Raw genomic sequence first — 12902 nt, forward strand, 5'->3', positions numbered from 1 at the left:
TAGTCTATGAAAGACAGCATAAAACTTAATTAATAGCATTAATCAAGTTATACATCATATGAAACCATTCTCTTAAGACTCAAAGTATGACATAACATACTATAACATCAACAACATCTTGCAGCGGAAAGTAGCTAGACATATGTATGAAGACATATTCTAGACAGGTTAACTATTTATTAACAACCCTGGAGACTCCGCTCATTGCAGCACCATCATCACATCAGCTCAACCTGCACATTTAGAAAACATATGCAGGGCTGAGTACAAAAGCACTCAGTGGGCACGTATGCCTAGGTATAAAAATACATGCTTCAAAACTGTAAATTGTCATGCCATCATAAACAGTACAGCAAGGGAGTTTTTCGCTAAAAAGGCCCAAGCTTACTAAGTTCATTTGTGATTCTTAAAGTTCGACTGCAGTCTAAGTTCTCTTGTAATCTATCATATCTGGAACTGTGTGCCGGAGAGGTGGCCACCTCTCACGGTCACTTGACCGGCCAACCCGCTAGATGACTCACGGTCACTGGTGTACACTAGTCCTGGCAGGATAGCTATCAACTGCTCAAGACCCGAATTCGATTTCATCATTGGCAAAGCCAAAGCAGATAGATATCATACTAAAATTTAAACATTATATGGCAAGACAATACTTGAAATAACTTTAACTCAAAGATTTTGTCATGAAATAACTTGCTTGAACGTAACATTTAAACTCATTTGATATATATATGAAACTGAAATTAACAGTTAGATCATCTCATGCATTCATTCGTATAAGAGGCCTACGACACGCAGGGGATCTCTATATACGTATAGTAAAAGTAATGCCCACCTGATTGCAGCGTTTTGCTACTTAAGACAATGATTCTCTTTCCTTAGCGCGATAGGTTACTCAGACGCTTTTGTTTATTTGAACCTTTGATAACACGAAAACATGTGTTCGAGTGAATAATAGAAAAGATAACAACAAATGCAGTGAATCACTATTCACTCATTTCTCTAACTACCCATATTTCCTTTAACGACTATATCTAACTCATATGCAATCGTTCTTCCTTTATCAAAATATTTCATGTACCTTTGAGGATGTAGGAAATTCCATTTTATATTATTCATTTATTTATCTATTATAAATAAAGAATAATTCTATAAACATAAAACGTTTTCCTTTTCCCCATTTAATAATGCCAATCACCAATATATATATATACACATCAATAGCTCATTTATAATCTAAAAGTGATATTTTATCAATAATAAAACTTTAAAATCCTTAATAGGAATTATTTTGAATTATTTCCATCTCAACAAAACTGTATAGATTCAACTTCAACTAATAAACTGCTTTTACTCCGAACTCGTATGGAGTCGAATTTTATATCAATAGAAACCTCTTTGAGTCTAGTTTAATTGAAAAAAAAGTATGTTGAAAAACTCCAAGTAGTTTAAGAGATATAGCGATTTTCCCATCGCCTACCAGATTCGGCAGTTTCTGCCAACTGAAAGTCCAGATTTTTGAAAAAAAAGCAAACGTTACCGGAATAACCCCAAATTTTATATGAAGATAGCTAACACATATATCTTCATACAATAAAAATTTGAGAGCTAAATATCAACATATGGTTACTGAAATAATTAACCTAATCATCTGCCTCACGACAGTTTCAACAGATACGGGCAGTAGACTTCTCAAATTTTAAAAGGGTGGTAAACGAAGTTCAAATAACATGAAACTTTGTACAAATATTTACCACACTCCCATATATACCCCAGAAATTTCCCATAATATAATAGAAACGGGAATGCATCGAAATAAGGGCGTCAACTTACCCTTGTCCAAGTGAGCACTAATGGAAGTTGTTCGTCGGGGGTTTTCCGGTCGTCGTTCCGCGATGGTGTTTAGCCGCGAAGGTCTACGACTTAGTTTTCCTCGTGCGAGGTAGATCAGGCTACACAACGGTGGTTTCTCGATCCTTTTTCGTCGTAAGGATAGTGAGAAACGAAGGCCGTAAGTTGGTCGGTGGCTAAGTCGGGAATTCGACGTTGGCCGCCGAAGGATATTGCGGCCTTTGGTCAGGAAAATATAGAGAAGGCTTCGGCCTTTCGATTGTTGGGTTTGGTAGCCTGAAGATGGAGGAACGAGTACACGTTCTCGGTTCAGAGCCTAGTGGCCGGTTGGCGAAGAAACAGCCCGGCGAAGGGAGCTCACTTGAGCTCTTTCAAACAGAAAGGAGTATTTTCTGCTTTGGTGTTGTTCTGGGGTTTTGGGGTTTTTGGGTGATTCTAATGCTGCTGCGAGGGGCTCAATTTATAGGCAATGGAGCTGTGGTAGGTGGCAGCATAAGTGGAAATTTGAGCTGCCTCTTTTTGACAAACAATTGCTGATTGTTGCTTTTTGACTAACATGAATATGTTTTTGAATTGGGAGGGGGATATGCTCCTAGCATGACCATATATGAAAATACCATTCCAGAAAACAAAGTGGAACATATTTTATTAGTGTTTGCATTCTCCTTTTTTCTCATGAAGTGGCCTTCAATTTACGTTTTAATGCCCCATTTGTTGGTTAATCTAGCCAACCTTTTTTCTAGAACTTGCTACATTCAATTGTAGCTGATGGGAGTTGTTCTTGCAGGCAGCAGCTGTTGCACACACTCTATTCTGCAAGGTCTCAAACGTGTAGCTAAACCAATAATTTAATTATTGGTTTGATTCATGATTGAATATTAAATCGCAGCTCTGTATCTCTTATACAGACTTTTGCTGAAATAATATTATCTGAATAAAATAGTCACAATAAATAATTAAAAGAATTTTATAACTAATGCACATGTTTAATCTAATATATATATTTAAAAGAGCGGGGCATTACAAGATGCCTCCTCTCAAGGCCCCTGGCCCGGATGGTATGCCTGTTCTCTTTTATACTTCTTGTTGGTCTTCTGCTAAAAATGTCATTATCCCGGTTATTCTTGATATTCTTAACAATGGAGCTTCCCCTCGTCCCCTCAATTCTACTTTCATTTGTCTCATTCCCAAAAAGAAAAAGTGTACCCACCCTTCTGAGTTTCGCCCTATTAGTTTGTGTAATGTTATTTATAAGATTATTTCCAAAGTCCTCACTAATCGTCTTAAATTGTGTCTCCCCTCTATTATTAGTGAAAGTCAATCTGCTTTTGTTCCGGGTCGTCAAATTACTGATAATGCCATTCTTGCTTTTGAGATTTTTCATATGATGAAACAGAATAAGGCGACTAACCATGGGGTGTTTGCTTTTAAGCTTGATATGGCTAAGGCCTATGATCGTGTTGAATGGGATTTCTTGGATTCCATGATGAGACACTTGGGTTTTTCCGATTCTTTTGTGGATTTAATCATGCGCTGCGTTTCTACTATTTCGTTTCGTGTGCTTGTCAATGGTTTTCCAGGTACCTCCTTTGTGCCTAGTCGGGGTTTGAGGCAAGGAGATCCTCTGTCTCCTTTTCTGTTCTTGTTTTGTGCTGAGGCACTATCTGGGCTGCTAAGGCAAGCTGAAACACAGAATCTGCTGCATGGTGCACGCTTGTGTCGTTCGGCCCCCAGAGTGAACCATCTCATGTTTGCTGATGATTGTATTATTTTTGGCCGTGGGATTGGCAAGGAGGTGGAAGTGGTGAAAAGGATTCTTAGAGAGTATGAAGATGTTTCGGGTCAGAAGGTGAATTTAGAGAAGTCGACTATGTTTTTCAGCGGTGGTATCCCTATCTCTTCTCAAATTCAGATGGCGAGCTCTCTTGGGGTGTCACGTGAGAATAATCGAACAACTTATCTTGGCATTCCAAGCACTGTGGGTAGATCGAAGGTTGAAATTTTTCAAATGCTCGTGGATCGAACTCGCAAGAAAGCTAAGGATTGGAAAAGGCGCTTCCTTTCGGGGGCAGGGAAGATGGTGCTTATTAAGGCTGTACTTCAATCCATACCCTCGTACTTGATGAGTTGTTTTAAGATTCCTGATCAGATATGCCAACGTTTAAACAGTGTGGCTGCAAATTTCTTTTGGGGCCAAAAACATGATGAGCGGCGAATTCATTGGAAAAGCTGGAATAAGCTTTGTAGACCAAAGAGTGATGGTGGCTTGGGCTTTCGCGATATCAGTCTTTTTAATCAAGCAATGCTTGCCAAGCAAGCATGGAGGCTACTTTCAAACGATACCACTCTTCTAGCCCGATCCCTCAAGGCTCGGTATTATCCTCGCAGTGATCTGCTTCTTGCTAGGGATGCTTATAACCCTTCTTTTGTTTGGAAAAGCATTCTAGTGGGTAGAGCTCTGCTTGGAGAGGGCGTGGCCTGGATTTTGGGGTCCGGCGAGAGGATTCGGGTCGGTCGCGACTTGTGGCTGCCTCTGGGGAAAGGAAAGTTTGGAAAAGCTAGGGTGAGAGGTGATAATTTGGAGTTAAGGGCGATTGACTTGATGAATGAAGAGGATGGCTCGTGGGATATTAGCAAAGTTGAAGACTGTTTGGAGCATGGTGACAGATGGAAGATTCTGGCTCAGCTGAAAGGGAATCCCCATGAATCGGATAGGCCATTCTGGCCCTATGGGAAGTGTATACGTACTCAGTTAGATCCGGATATCGTCTTGCTGTGGAGCTAAATACACGTAATGAAGCTTCTTCTTCCAATCTGCATGGCTCTCTTTGTAATTGGATTTGGAATCTCGATGTCATTCCGAAAGTTCGCCTCTTCATGTGGAAATGTCTGATTGGGGCACTTCCGGTAGCGTCTGCGCTGCAGAGAAGAAGCATTGAGGTGGATGTTCTATGTAGAAGATGTGGTGAACAGATGGAGACACCAGAGCATGCGCTTCGTGACTGTAAATGGGTGGAGGTGATGTGGGCTGTCTCTCCTATCCGTCTTTCACCTCTGCAATCGATGTGCTCAATCCCAGATTGGTTTGACAAAATCCGCCTTTGTCCTCAAAGGGAAACTCACGCTCAGTTCGCTACTCTTGCATGGGCTGTGTGGTATGCGAGAAACATGCTGTTGTTCCAAAATAAAGAGCTCTCTCATTTGGAGTGCTTGGAGATTGCAGCACGTGCTAGGTGGCTGCCTGCTGTGACTGCTTCTTCCCTCCAGTCCCGAGCGAGTCGAGTGCTTTGTGACAGAGAAGGCCAGGTGAAGATCTCGACGGATGCGACAGTGAGAGAGGGAGTCGGGATTGGTTGTGGAGCTGTGTTGACGTTTGGAGATTATGAAGTTTTGGGGTGTCGGTTTGGTTTTAAAAGGGGTGAATTTTCTGCTGTTGAAGCCGAAGCTTTGGCGATGCTTGAAGGGCTGAATCTCTGCTGCGAACATGGAGCTTCGGATATTATTGTCGAAACGGATTGTCAATCTTTATATTGGATGGTGGTCAAACGAGAAATGGATTTTTCTTATCTTGGTAATACTCTTTCTGCCATCTATGAGCTGTTTTGTTCCTTCACTCATTGTTATTAACTTGCTTTGAAAGCTAAGTTTATAGATATTTTTTTATTGGTTAATTAGTGAGGATTGTGATAACTGACAATAGTGTAATGTGCATGATTAGGCTAATTATCTACTTTTCCGTAAAAAATAGTCGTAAAAAGGGACAGACACATGTTTTAATAAAAATAATTAAATATATTATAAGTAGAGAATGAGTCTCATTTAAAAATAGTTTTAATAATGATAATTAATTGTATTGTGAATGAAGAAAAAGATCCATAATATAATAAATAATTTTTAAAATGAAAAATGACTAATTTTGTGGACATCCCAAAATGACGAAAATAGACTATTCTTGTGGATGGAGAGAATATTTTAAAATATACTCCCTCCGTCCCACCCAAGATGCAACATTTTCCTTTTTGGGCCGTCCCAACCAAGATGCTACATTCTTTATTTGGCAAAAACTAACACTAATTAAATATTTTCTTATTACATTCTCTCTCCTACTTTATCACTTTTTTATTTTCTCTTTCTTACTTTATCACTAATTAAATATTTTCTTATTACATTCTCTCTCCTACTTTATCACTTTATTACTTCTTCTCTCCTACTTTATCACTCCTTAATATATAACTCCTTAAATCTTGTGCCCAAAAGCAATGTTGCGTCTTAAGTGGGACGGAGGGAGTATATCAATTACAAACTGTGAATACATGTGACGAATTTAAAAAAATAAAAAAATTTCCTCGTAAGATTCGAACTTAAATATGACACAAATTTATTTAATAAATGATTTTTTTATCCAATCCTAATTACAATAAATAAATAATGTGAAGAGCTGTATTTTAATCCGACAATATTTTCTAAATCTCATTATTTTTCAAAGGGAAAATCACATGTCATTTCACCATATGTATCAGCTGAAAAATCAATTTATTACTGAACATGCCCTTCGTTTTTTTGTTTTGTTATTGATATTTATTTTTATGTACTATTCGATTTCATTCACTTAGTCAACGACGATGATTATTGCATAATGGAAAAAGATTGGGTGAAAGTTGCAATGGTGCAATCATTTTCAGCCCTTTTAATTTGCCTAGTTTGTTTCTATATATTAGCAGTCAAAATTAACCAGTTAACAAACAACAAAGTTTCTAAAGCACTTAATAAAGTTGTGGATCCTTTAACTATAGTGTTAATCTTGTTTATTTATTTAATGTCGTGTTGTTGACCCTGAGTGGATAACTGGATGCAATGAACCCCGTAGTGGTATAATCAGGGACGGAGCCAGGGGGGGGCTAGGGGGGGCTAGAGCCCCCTCCCAAATTTTGAGTTTTTTTTTTTTTAAATATATATAGATATATGTTTATACCTATTATAAAATAATTTTATTTTATAAAAGAGTATTTGGTTATTATATTCTCTCATATATACTTAATTTAAGGATAATTTTGTTATTTAAAACTATATAATCTATGAAATATTGTTTGTTATTATTACTATTATACTTGTCTTTTAATAAAAAATGCCTAATATGTATGAAATGCTAAAAAATATTATAATGTATTGAAACTAATTTGTAGTATATAGAAAATATATAATTTATGGACATGTTGTTTGTTATTATTATTATTATGCTTGCCTTTTAATAAAAAAATGTCTTAAATATACGGAATTTCCAAAAAAAGTTTTGTGATATATTGAAACTATATAATCTATGAAAATATTGTTCGTTATTATTAGTATTATGCTCGTATTTTAAAAAAAAAATACCTTAAATATACTGAATGCCCAAAAAAAATTTCTCGGGGGCTGCCGCCCCCGAACCCCCGTACAGGTTCAGCCCCCCCCGAACTAAATTCCTGGCTCCGTCCCTGGGTATAATGGTTAGTGTCGTATTAAATAATGACAACGATTTATTTGCGTGAAATTTTGTTTTGCATAAAGCTTCTATGAAAAATATTAAATTCTTTTAGAGGGTTAAGATCATACTACTATAATATCGAGTTTTTGCACAATATTATGTAAATTAGTGTTGCCGCCGGTTAAGGAATCGTCGGTTTCGGATCCAAACCGGTGGTTCAGGGACAAAAAAATTATGAACCGTAACCGACCAGGCTGTTCTGTTGAAGGGCCGATTTTCAGACACGAAACCGCCGATTCCAGGTCGGACCGAAAACCAATGGTTTTTGGGCCAAAAATCGACGGTTTCTAGTTTTCTAGCTTCCTTTTAAAAAAAATATATTTTTTTGTATTCTTTTTTTATAAAATTAAATCATTTGTGTTGAAATTTCGAAATTTTTTACTTTACAAGTGTTGAATTGTTTTGAAATTATTCAACTTAAATAATATAATAACTTATAAATAATTTTAAAATTTAGACATTATTTATATTGTGTTTTTATATAATTTAATAAAAACACTATAAGTAATATTTTTTATGTCTTCTTTTTTTTTTTAATTAAATGACTTGTGTTGAATTGAAAATTTGAAATATTGAATTTTTTTACTTTTCATATGTTGAAATTTTTGAAATTAAATAACTTATGTTGAAATATTGAAAATTGAAATACAATAAAATAAAATTAATTCTAACACATTGTCATTCAAAACAATGCATAAAAATTGATATATATATATATATATATATATATATATTACAAAAAAAAATTGAATAAGTAAACTAACTAATGCTAAGTACTAACTAATTCACTATACTAATTCGAAAATAAAGTTTTTTTACAAGGAAAAAAAATGAATAAAGGGCTTGGGTTCAATTTTAATATTTATATTAAAATTGAGTGACATACGTATCTTCATTGAATAATGATGAATCAAAGCCCACGTAGTTCTCTTATCTTAACTTACCTAGTTGAAGGCCTCGGCGTCGGATCTTTCAGACTCAGTGAATTCAGCAAGAACAATTTTAGCACATAAAGAATGAAGAAGAATTAGAAGTAGATGAGAAGAGAGTGTAGATTGTTAACACAACGGGAGATTTTGAAGGTGGAAGAAGGGAGTATTTATAGATAAAATTGGCTGGGAAAAATTTGAATTTGAATTTGAAAAAGAAGTATATTAAAATTTGGCCGAAACCGCCGGTTTCCGGTGAAAACCACCCAAAATTGACGGTTTCTGCCTTGAAGACCGCGCCTAGCCCTGCTGCCCTGCCACCTCGCCTGCCGCGCCCAGCCCGCCGTTTCCCAGGTCGAACCACTCGGCTGCGGTTCGAAAATTTAAGGGCCTAAACAGGCCCGTAGCTGCTGACGGTTTCGATTTCGGACCGAACCGCGAGGCCCGGTTAAATTGTGGCAACACTAATGTAAATAGCCATAATAATATGACTAATCATTGACATATCATGTCATATTGACATAATAAATCATATCATGAACTCTGCGTGTATGTTGATTTAGGGGTAGGAGGTTAATGTTAACACCTTGAGGTCATGGGTTTGAGTCCCTCCGTCGCGCGATTTTTTTTTTCTATTTACTTATGTAATTTATCAAAAAAAAATAAAATAAAAGAAAATCATATCATGGACTGGGGAGTTAGGATTTTAAGAATAAGTGACATAATAATATACTTAGAAATACATTTTAACGAATGAGATTAATTAATAAATTTATGTATTTTAAATATGGGGAAGAAAATAAATAAAAAACTAAATATATTGGAATAAATTATCCAGATGATTATCGTGACTTGCATGGTGCGAGTTTTGCATTTTCACAACCCGATTCACACTATAAGCAAAATAGTCAAGCAAAAACGAAAAGATATGCAATTTTGGCCTCTATTTTTAGGGGACCAAATTGGAGTATGCTTTTGAGATTTAAATGATGATATATAATGACCATTCATACGTTAAGTAATATGACTAATTATTGTTGTAGCAATAGCCTCACGTTGATCAATTTGGTCCATAAATATTTTTGAGAGACCCTATCCACTAATTCAAAATTGTTGTGAGTATGTTGTCTAGTCATTAGGAATGCTAGTGCTTATATAAATATTACATTTTGTAATACAAAATCCGACTATTAATAAGTAACTATATATATATGGGCAACGTTAATGAAAACTATATTTTTCATGAGAACGTGAGAATCTTTATAATTAATGCATTTGCGATAAAATAATTAATGCAATCGCTGTTAAATTTATTATATTTAAAAATAATACTCCCTCCGTCCCGCTATTGTTGGCCACATTCTTTTCGGCACGGAGATTAAGAAATTAAGTGTTATGTTTTAATTGAGTGTGGCCCACCAAAATTAGTGAGTAATTTTGGCCTTTTTAGAAAGTGGCCAACAATTGTTGACTTAATTAGTGAGTAGTTGTTGACTTAATTAAAGTAAACTTGGCTATTTTTAGAAAGTGGCCAACAATAGTGAGACAAACCAAAAAGAAAATGTGGCCAACAATATTGGGACGGAGAGAGTAGTATTTTGTGTATTAAATGTGGTATGTGAAAAAGTGAAAAGATAAAAAAAGAAAAAACACTTTTGTCATATAAAAAAGGTGCTCAAACTTCTGACACAAATCGAAAAAAATATTGTTGAAGTTTCGCAAGATAAAGAAAATATCATACAATTAAAATAATAATCTAAAATAATTTTCCGTCGAATTTCGACGGGTTACACATTAGTTTAATATTTTAACGTGCACACTCCATATGCGATGCGTAACATTAATCACGTGACAAATGAAGAAGAATTTTTGGAATATTGCTAAATAATAAACGGAGTCGTCTTTAATTATGTTAAATTTTTGGAATTTTGTTAAAAAAAATAGAGTTGCAGCAATTTTAATTTCGACGTACGGAGAAGGTCAACGATGGGGCTTAATTATGTAATAGTAATTTGATTCATGTGTAGTTATGAGATCACATAAAGTTAGTGTGAAACTGATCCGACATCGAATAAATTATTGTTATAAAAATCATTATGAAATATACGTAACTTAATCCGATTGCACAGAAAAGAAATCGTAACGCACAAGTGCTTGCACCAGCAACAGGTTAAACACTGAAATATAACAAGTATAGAAGGTCAAGTAATAGCTCAAAACAATACAAACAAGTGAAGAACCTACCCATATGAGACATGCTTCTGTAAAACTAAGTCAACAGCACTCAGCAGTAATCAAAAAGTTCTACATACACCAATTTAGTAACAGTAGAATCCAATTCAACAGCTCACACTCTCTTATCCATAACAATAAGATAGAAAAAAGCAAGCATCCAAACACATAAAAATCAAAGCCTAATTCTATGATAACGATTCGGCCTTTCCGCAAGATTCTTCATATGCTGCTTAGTAGGATTGAAAAAAGCACCGTTTTCATCAATCAAAATTTTCATCTCGGTCCATTTAGCGACAGAGCCGTTGATGGGTACAAGTTTCGTCTCGACCTTTATGCCGGAAGTATAACCTTCGAGAACCTAATTGACTCTGGATTGAGCAACACTAATAGGGCCTACAAGACCATCTAAGCCGAAGGCCACGTTGTGGTTGGCTATGCGATCGAAAAACCGGCCTCTAAGGCGCAGATACTCCCAGCCGTCGGCATTTCTCCCCACATCGCGCCCATGCGTCTTCCACTCATGCTTCCAAAACTTGTAGAAATCAATACTCCCTCCGTCCGCCAAAAGTGTACCACTTTGGCTGGGCACGGGATTTAATAAAATTGGTGATGATTTTGATGTAGTGGAGAAAGGGTCCCACCACTTTATGGGATGTGTGGTTGAGATTGAATTTGGGGTGGGTTTTATTGTAAATAAAGAGTGTTTGTAAGGATAAAAGATTAAAGTGGGTGGTGGGACCATTTCCATAAAAGGAAAGTGGTATACTCTTTGCGGACGCCCAATATAGTAAAAGTGGTATACTTTTGGCGGACAGAGGGAGTATCATTTATGGGACGACAGAAGACATTGTACCAGCTCGCCTGCAGCTCGGGCAACATACCGCTGCGGCGGATTTCTTCTAGCTAAAAGAAGTTAATTAATTATAATAATTAATTAATTAATTATAAATATTTATTGTAGTCTAAAGTTTTATTTACTTACAGTAGGAAATGGGGAACTATTTTGTTTGTTTGGACGTGTCTTTTTTGTTCTTTTTATTTTTCGGTTTTGGAACTTCTGGCCAAAGGCCATGCTTAACCACACGTCTCGCCACCGGATCCCAGAAGAGGCCCAAATACATCTTGTATTGAAACTGCTGGATGGGTGGTGGCGGTGGCGGCGGTGGTGGTGCTGCCATCTAAATACCAAAATACCAATTACTATTATTGGCAAAGTTATCATAGCAAAGCTTCTGTGGAATAATTCAATTTTAGTACTCCCTCCGTCCCGCTATTGTTGGCCACATTCTTTTCGGCACAGAGATTAAGAAATTAAGTGTTATGTTTTAATTGAGTGTGACCCACCAAAATTAGTGAGTAATTTTGATCTTTTTAGAAAGTGGCCAACAATTGTTGACTTAATTAGTGAGTAGTTGTTGACTTAATTAAAGTAAACTTGGCTATTTTTAGAAAGTGGCCAACAATAGTGGGACAAACCAAAAAGAAAATGTGGCCAACAATATTGGGACGGAGGGAGTAATTTTTTTGTTCTCTTCAAAATTCAAATTCAGGTGTTGCATTAATCCACAAAGATGATGCATCCACCATAGATCTTGATAATCGAAGAGTTGAAAATAGTTTTCTATTTTTATTTTATTTAGTGGTTACTTGAACATATTCCTATGGAGACCACTCCCCTACATAGAGGACAAAGACCAAATCATGTGCGTCGATCTTGCTTAATCTAACGCTTCATATAATTTTTTGATTTGATTTTTCATGTAATTAAATATTGGTTGATTAAATCCACTGAAATCTGGGATCACGTTGAATAAATCCCAAAAATTCCGAAACTTCCTGTTCTGGGACCTGATCCGTCAATGAACATAATATGTGATCATTATTATGTTCATTTGTTTTTCTACGAAAATATCGACGTACATTAATATGTTCATTTATTCTTTTACTAAAATATCGACGAACATTAGTATGTTCATTTATTTTTTACGAACATGTCAATGAAAATTAGTATGTTCATTTATTTTTTTTGCGAACATATCAATGAACATGTATGTTCATTAGTATGTTCTACGAACACTAGGTTCTGTGGATTCATTATTCACGTAACAGACTCTTCATCAAATTAATATTCCATAAATAAAATATTTGATTGCCTATATTTATGACAATTAACGAAAATATCAAATCTTCACCAGATGAATCATCACCCTTGGATATATACCAAGATCGACGCACAAAATTTGGTCTTATAGTTCTTCGAATTTTTGATGGTCTCCATAGAACTCTATCATATATATATATATATATATATATATATATATATATATATATATATATATATATATAGAGAGAGAGAGAGAGAG

The 12902-nt window shown here is 35.7% G+C and overlaps 1 protein-coding gene and 1 long non-coding RNA gene across 2 annotated transcripts; one reads left to right on the plus strand and one right to left on the minus strand.

Annotated features, from left to right (window-relative positions):
• On the minus strand, positions 1–2014 carry LOC131011953 (uncharacterized). The gene is made up of 2 exons (XR_009097147.1): positions 1834–2014; positions 1–233 (listed from the first exon to the last, which is right to left on the minus strand). It is a non-coding gene; the product is annotated as an uncharacterized LOC131011953 (long non-coding RNA).
• A 2714-nt stretch (positions 2015–4728) lies between these two features.
• On the plus strand, positions 4729–5478 carry LOC131009662 (uncharacterized). The gene has a single exon (XM_057937073.1). The coding sequence runs from the start codon at positions 4729–4731 to the stop codon at positions 5476–5478; it is 750 nt and encodes a 249-aa protein (XP_057793056.1).
• The last annotated feature ends 7424 nt before the right edge of the window (positions 5479–12902 follow it).

The sequence above is a fragment of the Salvia miltiorrhiza genome, chromosome 2, assembly GCF_028751815.1.
Source record: "Salvia miltiorrhiza cultivar Shanhuang (shh) chromosome 2, IMPLAD_Smil_shh, whole genome shotgun sequence".
Taxonomy (NCBI): Eukaryota; Viridiplantae; Streptophyta; class Magnoliopsida; order Lamiales; family Lamiaceae; genus Salvia; species Salvia miltiorrhiza.

Excerpts from the sequence above, each read along its gene's own strand:
- LOC131009662 (XM_057937073.1), top strand. The coding sequence starts at position 4,729 with ATGTGGAAATGTCTGATTGGGGCACTTCCGGTAGCGTCTGCGCTGCAG.